Source organism: Protomyctophum parallelum, assembly GCF_964188405.1.
Source record: "Protomyctophum parallelum genome assembly, chromosome: 12".
NCBI classification, from domain to species: domain Eukaryota; kingdom Metazoa; phylum Chordata; class Actinopteri; order Myctophiformes; family Myctophidae; genus Protomyctophum; species Protomyctophum parallelum.
The window spans coordinates 39,501,053-39,523,166 of record NC_139712.1 but is presented as its reverse complement, the minus strand read 5'-3'; the positions used below and the strand labels follow the sequence as shown (position 1 = coordinate 39,523,166).

At 43.8% G+C, this 22,114-nt stretch overlaps 1 protein-coding gene across 1 annotated transcript in view; it reads left to right on the top strand.

The window, feature by feature from the left end:
* The window catches only part of ncoa2 (nuclear receptor coactivator 2), a 101,076-nt gene that overhangs the window by 47,478 nt on the left and 31,484 nt on the right, over nucleotides 1–22,114 (top strand). The window contains 10 exon segments of the mRNA XM_083778260.1: nucleotides 8,108–8,202; nucleotides 8,204–8,274; nucleotides 8,277–8,282; nucleotides 9,770–9,838; nucleotides 9,841–9,882; nucleotides 9,885–9,956; nucleotides 12,008–12,109; nucleotides 18,110–18,250; nucleotides 19,643–19,790; nucleotides 20,294–21,671. Coding sequence (XP_083634386.1) covers nucleotides 8,108–8,202; nucleotides 8,204–8,274; nucleotides 8,277–8,282; nucleotides 9,770–9,838; nucleotides 9,841–9,882; nucleotides 9,885–9,956; nucleotides 12,008–12,109; nucleotides 18,110–18,250; nucleotides 19,643–19,790; nucleotides 20,294–21,671 — 2,124 coding nt within the window.

Below are 22,114 nucleotides of genomic sequence, written 5' to 3'. Positions count from 1 at the left end.
TGCTGATATACAGAAAGAATACAAAAGGCATATTATATTCCTTAAACCATCTGAGATACAGGTCCAGGCAATGGCATCTTTGTATGAGGAATAAAATGAAATCAAAAGTGCACTCTGCACTGTCTTGTCTGTCACATCACAAGCAAAAGGAGACGTTTCTGTGGCTACCAAGGTGAGGGGGGGGCTTTTCTTAACCCATGCATTCCTTGGCAGCGCGCACGCAGACAGCATTACATTCACAGAAAACAACCCAATGATGGAACCACAGAATTCTCGATTCATTGTTAACTGTTATGTTTAATTGAGTTTCTTAATGATCAATTAATTGATTAACTAGAGTTCCGGTAGGAGTGGCTAAACACATGGCCGCTTGACTTTTCAGCTCTCTCCGGTAAAATGCATAAACCTCTCTAAAATCGAATTTAAATGTTTTAATTGCAAATTTCCTTTTGGAATGAACGAGAGGAGACAAACAAGGAGTCATACAGTGAAAGATATACGGGGAAAAAACACAGAATTCAACGAAATGGACGAAGCAGGACACGCTGTTGGCAACGAGGAAGCAACAGGTGACTTACTCCAGAAGGCAGAAGGCAAAAACATCACCAAAGAAATAAGAGACTTTAAAAAGGACCTGACCAGTGAGATAGCCTCTTTTAAAGAAGATTTGAAAAAAGAACTGATGACCTCAGACCTCAGAATGCCGTGGCAACGCACTGGAGGGAAGCCGAGCCGCAACGAAGCAGTTCAACGAGCAAAAGAAAAACTTAAAGCTTTCCAGTGGGGCCAATCCGGCCAAACTAAATAAGAGAAGAAAGATAAGTACCGAATGAATCCAGAGCGCACTTAGGGTATTTTAGCTTAGATTTCCTATGAGGTTGATGAGTCTTTTGATATTATTATTCCTTACTTTCTAGGAGGGGCCTTGGGCCGAGCCTTTTTATTTTATTTTCATAGAGGCTTTACTGAGTGGTTTAGTTTATTGGTTATTTTTTCCTTTGCTGACAGAGGTAGACGTATGCTTTGGCTTTTTATTTCTATTATGTGTATGTATATATATATATATATATATATATATATGGGCTATTATATATTCGTATGTATGGCCTGTGTATGTATGTGCACGTGTGTGAGTGTATGGTGTGGATATATGTATATGCAATTATGTATGTGTGTTGCATGTGTATATATATGAGTACTGTGTATGTATGTATATATAGGCCTTTCTTTTTTGTTACGGTCTTTCTCATCACACCTAATTGTGTTTCAATTATGCGTGGCTTGCACGCACGGCTGATGATTAACCTTTTGATTAACGCACCGTTGAATAAGCTGTTGGGACGAGGGGGGAGATTGGAAGGAGCCTACTTATAACACCGGTTCTGTTTGGGGGTTCATAGGCTACCTTTTTATTATTCTTAATATGATCATCTACCGCTATGACTATACACTACTAGGTGCCTTGGTTAGGCCGGGCAGTTGAGTTTCTTTTTTTTTTTCTTTAGACCAGCGGTGATAACGGATGATCGTTTTTTTAATCTCCCTCCCTTAATTGCTATAGCTCAGCTTTCTTTTTCTTTTTTTATAAGTCTTACGTCCTACACGGGTTTTTTGTGTGATCCTCTCAGTCTCCCATACGGGGCCTTTTTCTCATTTTTTTCTACTCCATAGTCCGCCTAATTACGCTCGGCCTGCAGGGTACATGCACGGCTGTAATAATTTTATGATTTACATTGCAGGTTAAGTTATCGATGAGGAGGGGAGTATAGAAGGAAACAAGGAAACTAACATAATTTATATATCGAGAAGATGTTTGGCTCTTATCTCACCCTCCCTCCTGCTAAGCCTATGATTTTATTATAGGCTATTTCTTTTATTTTTTTATTTTTAGGCGAGCGGGTTTAGTCTGAGTAAAGGCTGGAGTATAGAGGCATTTACGGAACAGTCTTGACTGAACTTTGTTTGAACTTTTTCTTTTAGCCTATACTGTTTCTGTCCACTCGTGAAATGAGTGACCAATAATTGGAGTTAGGTGCTTGAATGCAAAGGAATCTCTAGGCATAGTATATCTTTGGATCTTTGGAACATGACTGCCATGATTATTATGATGATTATCATGACAGTCATGCAGAAACTTTGCCCTGTTTTTTGCGCTCGCTGCATTTACAAGATTTCCGTATATATAAACATTCAGATTTCAAATATAAAGTACTCACAAAGTGTCCCACGGGTGTTAGTTAGTAGCAGCGCCAGCGATTAGAATTGCTGCGTCCCGCGTTGTTTAATAAAAAGCATTTTTGTCCGAGCTCCCCGGCTACTTTTTTCAAACGGGGTTCGTTTGGGAAATCCACAGTTGCACACTGGGAGCGCACTCGCCTATTGGTCTGTATTGGCAGGGCGGTCAGCGTACCTACTGTATATCGAACACACCGAGTGCCACCCTCCTCCCGACCGATAGGGGCGCGTAGTTGAAAGCCAATGGCAAAATAACACCTGGGATAAAAATGCTTTTTATTAAACAACGCGGGATGCAGAAATTCTAATCGCTGGAGCTGCAACTAACTAACACCCGTGGGACAAATTGTGAGTACTTTATATATGAAATCTGAATGTTTATATATACGGAAATCTTGTAAATGCAGCGAGCGCAAAAAAGTTTCTTCATGACTCTCGTATGAATACGAGAGTCATGAACCATGGCTAATATAACCATTATTATTTTCGTCAGATTGAAACTGACTCCTGTAGATCATATACTGTATATACCGAAGGAGTTTTGAGCAGGCATGTCATAGTGGACACAGCTTGTGTGGATTTTAGCTTAGCCTTTTTAGCCACATACAGCGGGGGCCTTCACCTTTGAGTGTAGTTTTCCCCCCCCCACCCTCCCATCGGGATACGACATGAGGTGGCAGGAGCTTTTTTCCTTTCTTGGAAGCCACCTGGTGCTTTGTGTTTTATGTCCTTTGTCCATCCGTTCTTTCTATGTTTTTTTTTTGCTTTTATGTGTTTTTGTGGGCTGTATACATCATTATTACTGTGAAAACCAAGTACAATGGCTAATAGAAATTTTAAGGTGATATCCCTCAATGTAAACGGGCTGAATAATCCAGTTAAACGGAGCAAAGTCATCAGTAAAATGAAACGTGAAAAGGCACAAATAATATTTTTACAGGAAACGCATCTCTCTCGGACGGAACATGAGAAACTGAAAAAGTTTGGGTTTAGAAATGCTTTCTACAGCTCTTTTAAATCGGAAAATAAGCGTGGTGTGGCTGTATTAATCCCAAACTCTTTAAATGTAGAAATTATAAAAGAATATAATGACAAAGAAGGACGATATGTCATGGTGAAATGTAAACTTGATAATAACAGAGTCAGAAGGAATATTGATCTGTGCAACAGATGCAAATAATATACTTAGTAAATTGGACACAACAAATAAAATGGTAACTACATCTCCACAAACAAGAACAATAAATGCTCTACTGGAGGAATCAGGCATGTTTGATGTGTGGCGAGAATTCCATCCGTCCGAGAGAGACCACACATTTTTCAGTGCCTCATTCTGTACACAGGAGAATTGACTATATATTCATGTCTAAGGGTGACAGACATAGAATAAGAGATTGCGCATTGGGTTCAACTGATATATCTGACCATGCTGCTGTTTATTTGACTTTACATCTGGACAGCAGACCAAGAAATACGCTATGGAGACTCAATACAGGAATTTTAAATAACAAATTACTCACAGAGAGCATCAAATCAGATATTAAAACTTATATACAGGACAATGATAATGGTGAGGTGAACCCAGTGATGCTATGGGATGCTGCTAAAGCCGTACTTAGAGGAAAGATGATTGCCATTGCTTCAACTTTGAAGAAGGCAAAGGATTACAAACGTCAACAATTAACCACAAAATTAAAACAACTGGAACAACAACATAAGGACAAGCAAGATAATCAGTTACAACAGATTAAGGGTATTAGGAAGGAAATTGATGATGTCTATAAGAATGACTATGAGAAAAAATGCAGATTTATTAGACAAACTTTTTATGAATCAGGCCCAAAGGCTACGAAAATATTGGCCAGGCGGCTACGTAAACAACAGACTCATAACGCAATCCATAAAATTAAAGATCCTTAAACAGGAGAAACATATAGTAATCTGGATGATATCGAGGGAGCCTTTGAGACGTATTATAAAAATCTGTACACGCAACCATTTCAAGTGAATAAGGAAGCAGCAACATCTTTCCTGGATTCCTTAGACCTCCCCTGTATAGAGCACCAAAGTCCTGACGTAACTCGCTCATCCCGACGATTCCCCTGGTTCGCGGAAATAGTTTCTCTATGGAGAATAACATGGGGTGATCTTAATATCGTCTACTATAAGCGTTGTGGTCCAAAAATAAACAAGCTGTCTCGGCGTTATTGTCAGGGAGGTGTCTCTGTATCGTTTGCAACAGTCAGTCACTCATATATGATAGTCTGCTTCTAGCGAAAATCTAACTAATTCAGCAGCAGTAACAATAGCGTTTTCTCTCAGTCAGTTGATTCTTCATATCAATATGAGTGAAGCGGCCGGGATGACATGTTTATTTTTCAAACACAGTTCTTATATGAAGCAATCAAAAAATCCTCCTATGGCGATTTCAATGCAACTAAACAAATACATGAACCTGGGGACTGACGCCCTCTACTGAAAGTGACGTCAGACTTCAGTGCTCTATAGGAGAAGGTGAAAATAAAATCATGACTGCCAAAATAACAATAGAGGAAATAGAAAAGGCAATTTCTAATCTCAAAACAAATTAATCTCCAGGCAGTGATGGCCTACCAGCAGAATGGTTTAAAACTTTTCGGATTGAGATCTTGCCTTTACTCCTGACATCTTTTAATTTTACTCTCAAGGAGGGAGTAATCCCTCCCTCATGGAGCGAAGCAATCATAACAGTGATTCCTAAGGAGGGCAAAGATAAGGACCTATGTGGCTCATATAGGCCAATATCTATTCTGAATGTTGATTACAAATTATATGCCTCAATCATGGCCCAACGCATGAACACCTTTTTGGCCGAGATCATCGAAACTTGCCAGACTGGCTTCATCCGTGGACGCCAAACACAAGACAATATAAGGCGGACTCTACATGTCATGAATCACGTAAAACAACATAAAATAAGCTCTGTCTTAGTAAGCCTCGATGCTTTTAAAGCAAAAATTTGGCTTTACTGAAGAATCAATTAAATGTTTCAAAACTTTGTACACAAAACCCACAGCAAGAGTTAAAATAAATGGACACCTTTCGAACCAATTCACTCTGTCACGTGGCGTCCGTCAAGGCTGCGTCTGCAGTCCAGCACTGTTCGCCATTTTTATAGAACCCCTGGCCCAGGCAATCAGAGAAGACCCTCAAATACAAGGAATCCCTATAAATGATGATGAGCAGAAGCTAGCTTTATATGCAGATGATTTGTTAATTTATTTTAAAAATCCGGATAGATGCCTCCCCAAATTAATGAGCTCCTTGGAAATGTATGGTCGGTTCTCAGTCTATGAACTCAATGTGGATAAAACACAGATACACTCTTATAATTACAAGCCCTCAAAGGAATCAAAAGAACTTTACCCTTTCAATTGGAACTCTAAATCAATTAAATATCTGGGAATAAGGTTGACTAAGGACCTATCTAAACTCTATGAAGCAAATTATCAACCCATAATCACACAAATTAAAAAAGATATAGAGAGATGGTCTCTGTCACCCTTGGACTTAAGTTCTAGAATAGAAGCAGTCAAGATGAATGTTATACCTAGGATATTATATTTCTTTCAGTCTCTACCAGTGGAGGTGCCTGCCAAACAGTTTTGTGAATGGGACAAAATGATATCTAGATTTATCTGGAACGGAAAAAGATTCCAAACTTTACAACTCCCTAAAGAAAGAGGGGGACTATCCCTCCCAAATTTGAGGGATTACTATTATGCGTCACAATTAAGACCTTTAATATGTTGGTGTGATGATAAATGCGAGGCTAAATGGAAAGCTTTGGAAATGTAATCAATCAACATCCCTATTCAGTCTTTAATTGGGAACAAAGACCAGGCTAAGTCATACTATGACATTTTAGACCCATTTACAATATTTACTTTAAATACCTGGTTCAAAGTCGTGAAACAGTTCAGAATGGAGAGGACAATCAGGGTGTTGAGATCGCCCATTTCAGGCGATGGGCTCGGTATGGTTTTTCCTCTTACTGTACTGCCATGAAAGGCAATGTGTTATTGAACTTTGAACAATTGAAAAATATGTGTATGTGTATAGATAACAAGGACTTTTTTACCTCCAAATACGAGAGTACTTCATGGGGGAGGTGAAAGCATCCGAGCCGGTGGCCTCAAACGATCTCATACAGGTTTTTATTCAGGCATATAAGCATGAGTGAGTAGTATCCAGTATATATAATGACCTGGTTTCAGCTAGGACTAACTCCACAGAGTACATTAAAACTAATTGGGAGAAAGAGTTGGAGATTACCATCACATCAGAGGAATGGGTAAACATGTGCAAAACACAAATTACATCCACCAACTCAAGAATGTGGAGAGAATTCTGTTGGAAGAACCTAATGAGATTTTTTATTACACCCAAAATCAAGTCAAGACAATTGAAAACAGATTCCATGCTGGAGACAGTGTGGCCACAAGGGGGCGGGCCATGCTCATATTTTCTGGTCTTGTCCTAAAATTCAGAAATACTGGCAGGATATCCACTCCACCTTGGAGACCATTCTGTGTTTTGAGATACCTCTGACTGTTTCTTTTCTACTGTTGGGAAATATCCCTGAAGAGTTTCTAATACATGATAAATATTTAATCAAGATCCTCTTAGCATCAAGTAAAAAAGCAATCACACGACGCTGGTGCCAACAGGACCCACCAACGAAAGATCAATGGGTGGACATTATTGAGGAACTGTATGCTATGGAAAAACTAACATTCATACTTAGACTACAAGAGGATAAATTCTATAAAAAGTGGGAAAAGTGGAATCTCTTCTCAGCCTAGCGATATTGCAATAGGATTTCATTGAATGTTTTTTGTAATATGAAAAATGCAGCCCTTTTACTTTTTTGTCTTTTTCTCTTCTTTTTCTTTCCGTATAGTCCTGTTTGTTGTTTTTCTTGTCTGTTTCTTCCTTCAATAAAAATTAAGTGGAAAAAAAAGGGTTAACTATTAACATGATAACATCCCCTAACACTTGTTATAAATGTTTATAAATAAATATGCATAACAATTTATAACAAAGACGGTTATAAGTGTGTTGTTCTGCTGAGCTTATAATGCATTAGGACCAGCACTTATAATACGTTCTAGTCCCCGACTAAGGATTTGTATAGTCGACTGATAGATGAATACATTTGCTGTTAGTCGACTAATAGTCGACTGAGCAAAAAAAAAAAAATGTATATAAAAATACAATATTTACAAAAATATACAAAAATATTGCATTATTCCACTAGGTCTGTGGGGGACATAAACACATTTGAACATTCTGACTGTTCAAATCTTTTTTTTAACAACTGAGAGGCTTGTCATTAGCCAGATTGAGCACAGCAGGTGAGATTGAGATTCTGGAGTCTATCAGGCCAGCGCACTGTGCGATTGAAGTCACAGGCAGTGGCACATTGCCACACAGGCAGACACACTCCACATGCACATTGGAGATTTGAACAGTCAGAATGTTCAAATGTGTTTATGTCCCCCACAGACCTAGTGGAATAATACAATATTTTTGTATATTTTTGTAAATATTGTATTTTTATATACAATTTTATTTTATTTTATTTTTGATGAACATCGACTAAGAGGTGGTCAGTCGACTGAGACCCGTTCCGATCGATTAGTCGACTATTCGACTAATCGAGGTCAGCCCTAATACGTTCTAAACGTGGTTATAAGTTGTCATGCTTGATTATAAACATTTATAAATGTGATCAATGCATGCATCGAATAGACCATGAACTTCTGAGTGTTGGAAGTGTTACCGATTTTCAACCTGTGACGTGACAATAACGGTTCTTCTTCTCTTCCAGGCCCTGGACGGCTTCTTCTTCGTCGTGAACATGGAGGGCAACATCGTGTTTGTGTCGGAGAACGTGACGCAGTATCTGCGCTACAACCAGGAGGAGCATGAACACCAGCGTGTACAGCGTCCTGCATGTGGGCGACCACGCCGAGTTCATCAAGAACCTGCTGCCCAAATCCTCGGTTAGCCCTCAACTCTTCTTCTCTGACGGGATGTCTGTTGCTGTTGGTTTTGTGTCTTCTCTCTCTCTCTCTCTCTCTCTCTCTCTCCTTCCCTACCCACCCTCGATCCTTTTCTAGTCTCTAGTCTACACGGTTCTCTCTCCTCCTTCCCTACCCTCCATTCTAGTGTCTAGTAGTCGGTTCTTTCTCTCTCATCACCCTCCATCTTCTCCTCCTCCGTTCGTTAGCTCATGTGTTGGAGAGCGTTTCCAGTTAAACTGCTGCAGAACTGAAATGGAACAGCTGGCCAATTCAAAAGCATACTATAAGCAATTGTAAGCACCATAAAATCCTCGGTGTTCCTTAACTCTGACTGTGTAAAATTGGACCCAAAAACCCCCAAATTGGCACAAGGGTTGGCACTGCATGCTTAGAGACTATGTGCCCTTCATTCTCTCTGTTGCTGATGCTCAGCCTTGGTCTTTTGCCTTTTCTCTCTCTCTCTCTCTCCCCTCCCCCTCCCCCTCCCACCCTTCCTTTTTGACTAATTAACTTCCTTTTTGGTCGTCTCTCTCCGCTGTCAGCTGCATCACTCCTGTGCACTCTTCATCGCATGCCCTTCCTTTCCTCTCTTTTACTGTTTCTCTCATCCTCTCTTTTTTCATTGTTTCTCTCTTTCTCCCTAACTGACCATCTCTATTACCACTCTGCTGCTCTCTGGTCCTCTCCCAAGAGAGGTGGGTGGTGATAATGTATGTCAGTGCCCTCCATCAGCAGTGAGCTCCTGTCTCCCCTTTCCTCTCTATCTCTCTCTCCAACTCTCTTCTACTCTGATCTCCTCTTCCGCCCATCGGTCCATCATCCCTCCCGGTGCTCAGAAGGAGATCTGAGTGCCTGTCCATCTGGGTGGCAGAGCAGAGCACCCTGGAAATGATCAGCAGGGCTGCTGCGTGTCCCAGATACTGGGAGATTATCAATGCACCCAATGAGATCACCAACCAGATGGAGTGCAAAGGGAGTTTGCTAGCGCGAAAGTTGTGTGTGTGTGTGTGTGTGTGTGTGTGTGTGCGCGCGCTTGCGTGTGTGTGTGTGTGCGCTTGCGTGTGTCAGGAGAGAAGGGAAAGATTGGCAAGGGCGTTTTAGAGGACGTGCATATGGAGCCCTGGCTGTGATACATGTCTGTGGAGCGATGGCTCAGGGCTCACACTTACAACTGCTTATCATGACTGATCTCTACCCTGCAACTACTCTCTGCTGCTTCTCTCTCTCTGCTGCCTTCTCTCTCTCTCTATCTCTTCTCTCTCTCTCTCTCTCTCTCTCTCTCTCATATTTATATATATATATATCTCTCTCTCTCATATATATATATCTTTGAAGTGCCCGTATCTTTGACGAAGGAGGATCGTCACACTTATTGCAGGTGTTTTTAGTGGATGTTAAATGGAACCACAATAAGCCTCTTTTTTTTGTCTAATCAACCTCTCGTTCTCCCCCCTGTCTCCTCCTAGTCAACGGCGTCCCGTGGTCCAGCGAGGGTCCGAGGAGGAACAGCCACACGTTCAACTGTCGCATGCTGGTGAACCCCACGGCGACAACCAGGACGAGTCCCGCGAGCACGAGCCTAGCAGCAGAAATACGAGACTATGCAGTGCTTTGCCGTGTCGGAGCCCAAATCCATTAAGGAGGAAGGAGATGGTACGTAGAGGAGATGAGAAAAGGGGGCCAATGGGGTTTGATTGAGCACAGTGCAGCACAGTCACCCCCTTTCCCCTCTCTGGACTCACAATGTCCAGGGAGGAGGGTAGAGCCCGACAATGCCAGATTTCTGATATTGACCGACAAATAACTTTTTATTTAACCACTTTAGCCAGTGGTTTTCAACCAGTGGTCCGGGACCACAGTGGTTCTTGAGGGGGTTAAAAAGAAAGTTGGTAACTGAATGGACCGTTAGAGAAGAGTTGAATTATACTTAAACATCTGCATTACTTAATTTACAAATTACCATACTAAAGGCCGATATTTCGCCAAACCGATATGTACCATCGGCCTGGCTCTAGAGGAGGGTAGTTTAGTCACGGTAAAAGGAAAAAAGTTGGACAAGTGAAGATCATCGTTTTCTATCCACTGCATCGCTCCACACTGGACAGCATTCATTACACAGTGCATTCATAATTCATCCACATTTCCTCACAAATGGGTTCCTCTGACTCTTGAAGCGCAGATATTTTCACTCTGGATTCATGAGTATGCTTTCAGTGTAGCAGCAACAGCATGTGGAAAACATGAATATATATATATTTTTCAACATTCTCGCATTTTCAACGCATTGGAGAATCAGAGACATGGCGCTGCAGTAGTGACCCGTGCAAACATCTGTAAGCGTTCCTCGGAACCGGTTGGTTCGCTCTGTTTGTTCTTTTCCGTCTGTTAACAGTCACAGAGAGGTCAGCTGGCTTTCCCCGGCTTTACACTTTGGAACTGCACAATGCCGCGGTTTGGAGCATGATCGTCACCGCAATAACCAAAACAGTCGTTTTAGTTTTCATCCGTGTTGTTTTGAAAGACCACGACGACCTCAAATGGCATATTGACGCTGATATCGGGTGGAAACCTTATGTCCAACATGGTTACTTGGAAATGGAAGAAAGAACTGTGTTCCAAAGGATCCAATGTAGTTAGAATCTAGTCACAAGCACTTTTGTTTTATTTATGTTGTGAATGTGTTTTAAAGCACAAATAAGAATTAAGCCCTAATATATACACCTATATTAAATCCAGTTCTTTGACTGCAGCTCTGCTTAAATGTAACAGAGACGTAGTGAAAAGGCTTCAGTTTCATTCCAGAGCTCCAGTCTCTCTGTGCCTTTATCCTCTTTGGGCCTTTTCTTTGTGAGCAGCTGTTCTGCCAGTTCTGCCTGCCATACCTTGGCAAAAAGACCACCTAGAGCCCTGTGTGTGTGTGTGTGTGTGTGTGTGTGTGTGTGTGTGTGTGTGTGTGTGTGTGTGTGTGTGTGTGTTCAATTGTTACATTTGCACGAATGTATCCAGTTAGAGGAAGGAAGGAAGGAAGGAGAGCAAGAAAACGGAGAGAGTTGAGAGAGACTTGCAGATCTAAAGCCCAGACCACCAAGAGGGCCTGTTTACAAGTCACGAGGAATGTGTATTTGTGTGTCTGTGGGAATTACTGACACTGGAAGGCTGGGATGGCAGATTTTCGGGGTCACCCCAGTCCTGGACTTGGCACGGACTTGTGTGTGTGTTTGGCGACTGTCAGAAGTGAGGGATAGCAGCCTTTAATGTTGGGCCAGGGGAGATGTCACCAGTGTTGAGAAGGCTCGGTGGGGGAACCCAGTCTCTCTCTCACACACACACACACACACACACACACACACACACACACATCTAGCTCTCAAAGGTCACACTCCATCATGTCCCCCACCAGCAGCAATAGCAACTCCTCCCCCTCATGATCCGAGCTATGGGCTGTGTTCCCTCTGCTCATTAATAACTGTATTAATAACGCTGCCTGGGAATAACATGCATTTCATTTCTCTCTCATTATATCCCCATCCTCCTTCTCCTTTTCCCTCCTCTCTCCTGTGTCCTCTTTCTTTCCTCTCCCTTGTTCCTTTTCCCTCCATCGGTTTTCCATCCTCCCTTCGCTGTTATCACCTTCTTTTGCCTCCATTCCATCTTTGTCTATACCTCTCTCTCTCTCTCTCTCTCTCTCTCTCTCTCTCTCACAGACTTCCAGTCATGTCTGATCTGCGTGGCTCGCAGGGTGCCCATGAAGGAGAGGCCCATGCTGCCCACCCATGAGAGCTTCACCACACGCCAAGACCTACAAGGTACGGGTTAGCAGCCAACAGCACAAAAATGACCCTTGAAAATCGAGAGAGCGGTAGGATTAACCCATTCTGACCTGAGATCAGATATCAAAATGTATTCTACATCTTGACAGCTTTCTGAAAAATGGGTTAACAGCCAACAGCACAAAAATGACCCTTGAAATCGAGAGAAAGCGGTAGGATTAATTTTGATTAATATAATACTACTACAGATAAATCTGTATCGATTAAATCTCATATTCTGAACCCCTGCGCTCGTGCAAACCCCAACACTTAGAAAAATAATCACCTGCACAGAATTTCTTGACAGAAAGTAGCTGATATGTTTACGGTGGATTTTTATGAAACAGACGCTTTGCCGTTTGAAAGAGGATAATGGTGAGGGTTAAATTAGTACTAGCCTGCCAAACGCGGCTTCTCCGTTTTCCAGGGTTTACATTCTTTAATCCATGTTTTGATCCGATTGTATCGTTAGCCACCGTTCGTTAGCACATCAACACCAAGTAGGACAGTGGCAATACGCTATTAATTCATGGCGGCGGGTTAAGTGTTAATACAAGCAGATCAGAAATGCTATTTGGATCAATGGGATGTCAATGGAGGGTATTGCAACTCTAGATTCACCCCATTCTAAAAAAATCTAATGTTGCAAATTGCGGCTAGGGTTTCTTCTGTTTACAGAACAGAGCAGCAATTATTGGCTCTAATTGGTGACGTAAAACTTTGAGATCAGCTCAACTTTGATTTGTAGCTGTGGTTTGGAGTTGTAGCTGTAGATTTGTAATTTTAAGTCACACTTAAGTCAGTTTGTAGCTTCATGTCACATTTTTCTTGTTCTTGTTATCTGTGAGCACACAGAAACACACATTTTGAATTAATTGTAAGGTGGTTTTGGCAATCAATGTTTGAATATTTAAATATTCACAGCTTAGAATGGAAGTCTGTGGTCGTAGTCCTACTCTCTCAATAGCTCCGTCTATTTCCACTAGTATGCAGAAAGGTTTATCGCCTCATATTCAGGTCAATTAACTTTGCGTTTACCAGATCATCAATACTAGCATATAGAGGGTGTGCGCGCGACATCATCATTATAGCCGGAAGTTATGCGGGAACACCTACTGAGTGGCAAAAAACTACTTTCTGGCTTTGACAGCCCATATATCTAAACAGAAAACCGATTGCATTAGATCAGTGGTAACCAACCTTTTCAAGCCCAAGAGCCCATTTTATTTCCAATTGTAAGCCATGATCTACCACTAAAATGTGTTTAAAAAAAACACTTGTTTTTTGCGATTTCTGACAGGCTCAATTCATGTGCACACATCCAGAGACTATAGTTTACGAATAAATAACTGATAGTTATATAATTAATGCCTAAATATGAAGACAAATGTATTAGAAATATACATATTATTATCTTATTTGTTGAGTTTTTTTTTTAATAAAACAAAACGCAAAGGACATGAAATTAATTGCTTATATAGCACACTATTTAGTTTCTCAGTTCGATGAATATTCATATTTACAGATGTTCAAATGACAAATGCATACAGTACATGATCATATATTTGAACAGTTATGGTGACTGATACAATACTTTCAGACAGTGTCAGCCCACCTTTAATGAGACTGCTGTGACTGCACATTATCTGCAAGCGTTTTTAGGTGATTGCCAGTGTGAGGCTATCATTAAGATATGAGTCAGTCATACGAGTTCTAAACTTGGATTTAATTTTCATTTGTGAAAAGGCCATTTCACATAACATAAGTGGAGCCAAAATAGGCATTTGAGTGCACAAGACACAATCAGGGGATACTTCTCTCTGCTCACAAGTAAACAAAAAAGTCCTGCTTTTTAGCTCTGTCCTCCAGTGGATAGTCAGTTACCAGTTCATAAATCTCCATTTTATCCGTTGTCATTGATAGGATTTTATGAAGAGGAATCTTGTCCTCACGCAATTAAATCCTTGAATGCATTGTACACATCCTCACCCCGGGTCCTTTTTTTCCAACAGAATAAGGGCTAGAAAGTCCTCTTTGGTGGTAAAATCAGGGAAAAACACAATTAGCTGGGCGGTGTCCGTGGCATATCAGTGGACTTGAAGTGAAAAGTATTCACATATTGACAAGTCTTTGAAAACGTTTATCAATGCTTTAAATTCCTCCTTGTTTTTATGGTTAGAAAACAAGCAGGCCACCGTGACATTCAGCAATTCTTAAACGATGTCCCTGTCCGTAAATGGTTCCTTGCACTGAGCCAAAACATGGCTAAGTCGGAAGGATGCATGCTCCCAATTCCTGGTGGAAATTATTATTTATTTATGATTTATTTCCGCCAGATCTTCCATAGTCAGAGTAGAGTAGTCACTGCATGCTTGCCTGTGTAGGTATAGTAGTGAGTGAGAGGCTGTTTAGCTCTGTGGGTTTTTATACTGTTCTGTTCTGATATGCATGACTATTATGCACAAGTTGTGCATAATAGTCAGACAAACAAACACCGCAGTTGATGGCCCAACACATGTCTGGGGCCATCACGGCGAGCTATTCTAAATGCACGTTCTGTGTATTGGTAGTGATGGACTGGCTGCCTGTCAGTCTGACACCCGCTCACTCCGGGATCTACTTGAATGGCTCGTGCGAGCTACTGGTAGCTTGCGAACCCCTGGTTGGTTACCCCTGCATTAGATGATCTTAATCAACGTTAAACTCACTTTGCCACTCACTTTATGCATGCACATACAGCGGGCACTGGGTTTGATTCAATTGAAACATTGAATCAAACCAAATGATCAGGATAATTCCCAAAGACAAAAAGAGTCCCGTAACTTTACTCCATAGATTGCATGGCCTCCCCAAAAGATTGTGTTGCAATGCAACGTGTTGATACCCTTTTTTTAATGTCAAGCATGCAATACCGTTACCTCAATCATAATCAATTGATTGAAAGGTGCAAGGAAACATCTGTGAATTAAGATCAATCATACTATAATTAACCGAATGTCTGTCCGTGTGTCTGTGTGTGTGTCTGTGTGTCAGAAACACTGCCGTAGCTCCTTACTGCCTGCACCAATCACTCCCACTCACACAGGCATTGACCATATGAATATGGAGGGCGTAACGAAGCCCTTTTTTCGATTTGACACATTAATGATTATTAATTAATTAATTAGTCAATTACAAACGCACCCGGGCGCAGTACCCTTCACGGCCACAAGGGGGGGCAAATATCTGGGTAAGGACTAGTCTTAATAATCTTGCAAATACAAAAAGACAGAGTATATTTGCCTGGAGGTGTCCAAAGGGCCACCACGACACCTGTCAATATGAAAGACACCAGACTTATTTTGAGGAATTTTCACCACTGCTGCTACAACTTTATCCTATGGGAAACACTGTATTCTGAACATATCAAATTTGTGTCATACATGTCATGTAGCTCAGCACCCCTCTTTTTTTTACTCCCTAATGCCATAATCGAAATAATATGCAGCTGACCAGTGCTTTTACTTACCTTGCCTTTTAGAAAAAACAAAAAACTGCTTTTCTGGCAGTAAAGTTGTTTTGTATGCTATGCTACTGTAATTTACTACTGTATGTTCATACGGCGGCCATTTTGTTCTTACATCATACATGGGAGGTGAGCGGTTCACATGGATTCAAGACTATTGCCATGTCAACAGAGTTGATTGGAATTTGTTTCAGTGCACTAAAAACATACATACGATATATACACATATTCACATCACATAATCAGACAGAACACGATACAAAAGTACAGACATCATATGAGGGGGACCAATAAATAAGAAGAATGCAAAACGTTACAATTCATGTTGAATAAATAAATAGCAAATTCATCACAGTTCATCGTTTTACAAAGCAGCTTCACGCTGTAAAGTGCGAGTGAAAAGAGGGTCAGCATTCAAGAGGCGAACAGCCTCGGGATAAGTGCTGTTCTTAAAACGGGAGGTATTGCACTTTAGAGACCGGAGTCTCCTACCTGAGGGCAGGGGTGCGAAAAGAGAGCAGGCAGGGTGGGAGGGGTCGGCGATCAACTTCTGCATTCTGCGCTTAGTGCGTATGGTGTAGATAGAGGAGACGGATGGGAGGTCGAGGCCAATGATTTTTGACGCTGTGTGTACCACCCTTTCCAGACGTTTCCTCTCTAAGTCGGTGGTGTTACCATACTAGCCTGGTTAATAAACCAGACTAATATCGCACGGATCCGCGGGATATTAGTCTGGGGAGGCTCAGCTTGGATTTCATTTCCAGGGAAACATTTTCTCTTTGACGCAATTGGTCAGAGCTACTGTCAGTCAAAGGTCTCAAGCATTGAACGTCACTGTACCAAAGCCCGCGCATATTGCATACCGTGTCCCTATTGGGCGCACACGTTTTCGTGTGTAGAAAATGGGCGTACAATTGAGCCTCTCCAGACCGAAATCCGCCGGTAGGCAATTCGGTCTGGTTTATTAACCAGGCTATTACCATACCACACTGTGACTGAGAAGACGAGGACACTCTCCACAGTGGCTCTGTAGAAGTGAACCAACGCCTCCCCAGTCACACCGAACTTCTTTAAGAGGCGTAGGAAGTGAAGCCTCTGTTGGGCTTTACTCAAGATGTTACTAGTGTTAACTTCCCATTTCAGGGAGCAGCATATAGTGGTGCCAAGGAATTTAAAACTGTCGACCCTTTCGACAGGCTGGTCATCGATAACCAGGGATGGGGGCATAATCCCCTTTTTCCGATAATTAAAGATAATTTATTTGGTCTTAGCCAGGTTTAGGATAAGGTTATTCGAAGTGCACCAGTCTACGAGGGCTGCCACCTCTGCCCTGTAGGCTGATTCGTCACCATTTTTAATATAGCCAACGACAGTTGTGTCGTCTGCATATTTAAAAAAAGAAACAAATTGAGAATGTGACATGAGGGTGAACCGTGTGAACCTGCTCAATGCTGAACACATGTGAATGAATCCAAACAATGCTAAAGACGTTAGCATACCAAGCGGCTTAAGCTAAAGAAGAAACACCCAATCCCCCTACGGCCCTGCTACCACCGCATCATAATTCATCCCTGTGAGATTCAAATATTTAAAACATGATTATATCCTTGGTTAAATACCCTTAGGATTTAAAAATGTATGTTCCATGCATCAACTTCCCGCCTCTCCCATCCCAGCTCTCTCTGGGAGGTAAAGTACCTTTCTGAGCACTGGCATGTAGACACAGACCGTCGGCTGTCTCTCACCTGCCCTTTGATGTGATAGTTTTGTCTGTGTGTGGCATACTCACAGACACGCATCTGCACACATGCACGCTCTCTCACACAGCGTTCGCACACACACACCATCACTCACTGGCTGACGGGAATTTATAATTTAGCTTCCTTTTGTGTGTGTGTGTGTGTGTGTGTGTGTGTGTGTGTGTGTGTGTGTGTGTGTGTGTGTGTGTGTGTGTGTGTGTGTGTGTGTGTGTGTGTGTGTGTGTGTGTGTGTGTGTGTGTGTGTGTGTGTGTGTGTGTGTGTGTCATGTAGAGTCCAGTGGTGTCCTTGCTGTGTGTTGAGAACAGTGACAGGTGTTTAGTCAGTCTCAGCAGCTGTCACTCTCCACAGCAGTCTGTCTGTCTGTCAGCCCATTAAACGCATCGCTACCTCCATTTGTACTGCAGCCTGACAAGAGTGTGTGTGCGCGCGTGCGCACTACATAGTCAAAACACCCTCACTCACATACTCCATTAACACACCACTGAGCAACGGTGACATAAGAGCGAAAATGGCTGTTATGTGAGGGTGGTCAATTGCTGAAGCTGTCAGACAGTACGAATTCAATTGGGGAAGAATTGGGTCTTTGTTCTTCTTCAGATACTAATCCAGGACCTTGTCCATGATTTCAGAAACAAGAGAGTGGTTGTGTTGTCGGCGGCTTGGCGCACACTACTGCCCCATGAAAATGGCTATCGGTTCCTAACTGTGTGTGTGTGTGTGTGTGCGCGCAGGTAAGATCACATCCCTGGACACCAGCCTATTGCGGGCGTCGATGAAGCCAGGCTGGGAGGACCTGGTGCGACGCTGCATCCAGAGGTTTCACCTGCAGAACGATGGAGAGATGTCCTTTGCCAAGAGACACCAGCAGGAAGGTGAGCCACTGAGCCCCGCCCTCGGCCTCTCACCGTGGCATACACATTTTATCTGACCATTCATTGTTGCACAAATCATTGTGATTACTGATTTAATTGGGTTTTTTGGCATTGAACATTAGAACGTTTCTTTTAGGCTTTTTCTTTTTTTTGTGGCTTTCGCCTTTATTTTATATTTTTTATGGCGGGACAGACAGTAGGCTGACAGGAAATGGGGAGAGAGAGATGGGGGGGGGGTGACATCCAGTAAAGGCCGTCGGGATCGGGAGTCGAACCCGCGGCACACTGCCAGACTGGATTACCAGCCAGACCGCTGAGCCACGGCCCAGGCCTCTTTTAGGCTTCTTAATCACAAATTGCACATGGGCAAATATGAATATGAATAATAAACTGAATAATAATGATAACTGAAATATACAAAGAAATCACTGACCCATTCAATCACTTTTAATATTTTGTTCTTTCCAAAACATTTACAAAATAGCAGAAATAGTTGATCTACAAGCTTACAACTTGTAATAAGCTTGTAGATCTGCTATTTCTGATATTCTTGAATTGTTTTTTAAATCTATGGACATGTTTCAACATGGAAACGATTGATTATCTCAAATAATTGCGATTATGTAATAATTGTGACGGGCCTACCCTGCCCTCGGCTAGGAACATCCCAGTTAAAACCTGTCCCCGTCTGTTCAAGATGATGCATAATATGCAAAATGGCATTCAAATGCAACATTTCTTCTCACGTCTTTTCTTAATCACTTTCAACCTGCTCTCCCTATTTTGTAATCATGTAATCAACCTGGGGGGCGCTGCCCAATTGTCTTTTTACTCCCTAATGCCATAAGCGAAATTTAATATGCAGCTGACCAGTGCTTTTACTTACCTTGCCTTTTTAGATTAAACAGAAAACAGATTTTCTGGCAAAGTTCAAACAGTACAGTTGTACTGTATGCTATGCTACTGTAATTTACTACTGTATATTCATACGGTGGCCATTTAGTTCTTACGTCATACATGGGAGGTGAGCGGTTCCCATGTGAACCGTGTGAACCTGTGAACCTGCTCAATGCTGAGCAGCTGGTGTGAGCTAGTTGTAGATGGGGCTTAAGTGGTTAAAACGACTAATTGATAAAGTAATATCTTAAATTGCTGCATGGCTGCTGAGCTTATCACGTGGACTTTACACAAACTAACTTTGAATAATCTATGTGACATTCTATCACAATGTAGTGTGTAAATGATGAATGGCTTACAAAACGGCTTATCGAATTCCTGTACTTGTGCGTGTGTGGTGTGTGGTGTGTGGTGTGTGTGTGTGTGTGTGTGTGTGTGTGTGCGCGCGTCTGTGTGCGTGCATTCATGTGTGTGCGTGCGCTTGTGCATTCGCAGTGCTGCGTCACGGCCAAGCATTCAGTCCCATCTACCGGTTTTCCCTCTCTGATGGAACCATCGTGTCAGCCCATACCAAGAGTAAGCTGGTACGCTCCCCTGCTACCAACGAACCCCAGCTCTACATGTCACTGCACATTCTACAGAGGTATGCCTGTTTCCTACCATTGTGAGTGTGTGTGTGTGTGAGAGAGAGAGAGAGAGAGAGAGAGAGAGAGAGAGAGAGAAGCAGGTACTTTCTTGTTTTGACCTGTCGTAGCTCATGGCTGCATATGTCCCGTGTGCATTAGATACAGTAAGTAATGAATGTAAGCTCGCCAGTGGTCTGAGTCTGGTGAAAACGGCGTTAAGAGAGGGATTAAGCCACAGTGCAGACCTGCATGCTCTGTGTCCGTGGATGGTGCGTCTGCCCCTGTGAGTGACGAGCTGCCATTTGTTTGCAGAGGAGTCTCAGTGTTCACATGGACTCATTGCAGTGGATCAGCGATTATCTGCGGCCTCACACGGCCGAGGGACTTACAATGACGTCTCTGTGTGGAAGTTAAACACCCTTCATTCTTTGTGGTTATGAAGTACTGGTATGTGATGAGATCGCCCAAGGCCATGAAAGAACTGTAAGCTAACCAACTGTGTTGTGTGTTTAACCTCCAGGGAGCAGACTGTGTGTGGTATGGGCCAGGACATGGGCCCTGGCAGCCAGGCCACAGGGATGGGCCCCAAACCTGTGACCTCCTCCACCCCCTCCATGACTCCTCCAATCCCGGGCAGTCTGCCCGGTTCAGGGCACCAGGGCCAGGACACGACGGTCAGCAGTAACACCACGCCCTTCTCCCCTCCGGGCCCCGCCGGCCCCAGGGAACCAATGGCCATGGGTGGCCACATGCCGGGGTACCGCTTTGGCTGTCCCCCACTGCACAGCCACGCTGCGGGCATGCAGCCTCCACAGCAGGGCCCCAACTGGAGGATGAACAGCCCCTCTCGTGGCAGCCCCAGCCCAGCTGGAGGACCTCATCCACCCCAACAGAACTCTATGTTGTCTCCCCGGCACCGTGGTAGCCCTGGAGGGGCGAGCAGTCCTCGTGTTGCGGGTGGCCTGCACTCGCCCTCGCCGGTGGGGATGTGTGGTGGCGGGCCCGGGCCTGCAAGTGTGGGCAACAGCGGTGCAGCTAGCAGTCAAGCTAACAGCTACACCAGCAGCTCTCTGTCCGCTCTGCAGGCCCTCAGTGAGTGCCACGGGGTTGGACACGGCCATGGACATCCCCACACACACTCACTGGGGTCCCCCGACAGGAAGATGGGCTCTCCAGGTGGAGTCACACTGGGGTCGGGGGTCAACCAACACCTGATGTCAAAGTTCAGTGGAGGCAACGGCACTCCCGGCAGCGGAGGAGGTGAGTCGTTTGGACCTCACACGGAGCTAGCTCAGGGTCACGGCCAGGGCCAGACGGACGGTAACCTGGCAGAACCCAAAGAGGAGAGAGAGCCGCCCCCCGAGGGCCACGATGCACATGGCCGTCTTCACGACAAGGGCCACACCAAACTCTTGCAGCTTCTCACCACCAAGTCGGAGCCCCTGGAGTCGCCCCTCTCGCCCAATGCGGGGGGCGATGGTAAGGACCAGGCCGCGGCGGGGTCCCGGGGAGGAGGCCACCCGGCAGGAAGCGCCCACGCCACGTCCCTCAAAGAGAAACACAAAATCCTCCACCAGCTGCTCCAGAACAGCACCTCTCCTGTGGACCTGGCCAAACTGACCGCCGAGGCCACAGGCAAAGAGATGGCCGACCAGGCCCAAGGGGGCGGAGGCGCGGGCCCTGGTGCTGCTGCATCGGGGGAGCTCACCCCCAAACAGGAGCCACTGAGCCCCAAGAAGAAGGACAACGCGCTCCTGCGCTACCTGCTGGATAAGGACGACTCAGGGCTGAAGGACAAAGTGCCCAAGCTGGAGCCCGGAGAGGTGAAAGTGGAGGGAGGGAAACATCCTCTGATCAAGACGGAGAAGCAGGACGCAGGATACGACCGAGCTGAACAGGTACGTTTGACTGGTACACACCCCCCCACCCCTCATGTGTGCTACTTACCTCAGTTACCCTACTAAATCAGTCCCTCAAAGGACGTCCAGGGAGCGCTGTTAAGAGTTTGTCGTCATGCTTGAATCACAGGCTTCCGTGGACTCCATGCGCGGGTCCTTGTCGAACTTGTGAGACACGAGGCTCCTTCAAATTTACTGTAACCTCCTTTCTCACTGGCCCATTACAGCGAGAAGGGCCCAAAACTTTGTGACCCTGTACTGCTCCAGTTGCTTCCCCCACTGTGTGAGTGTTAATCTGGGTTAGACAGCAGATGTCTAGCATGCTCCACCAAGTTGTGCATTCGCACGGGATGCGCACATGGTGTGAAGGGTACAGCCTTTGTCGACGATATTATTAAGACATAATCTCTCTCTCTGTCTTTCCACATACACACTCGCTACAA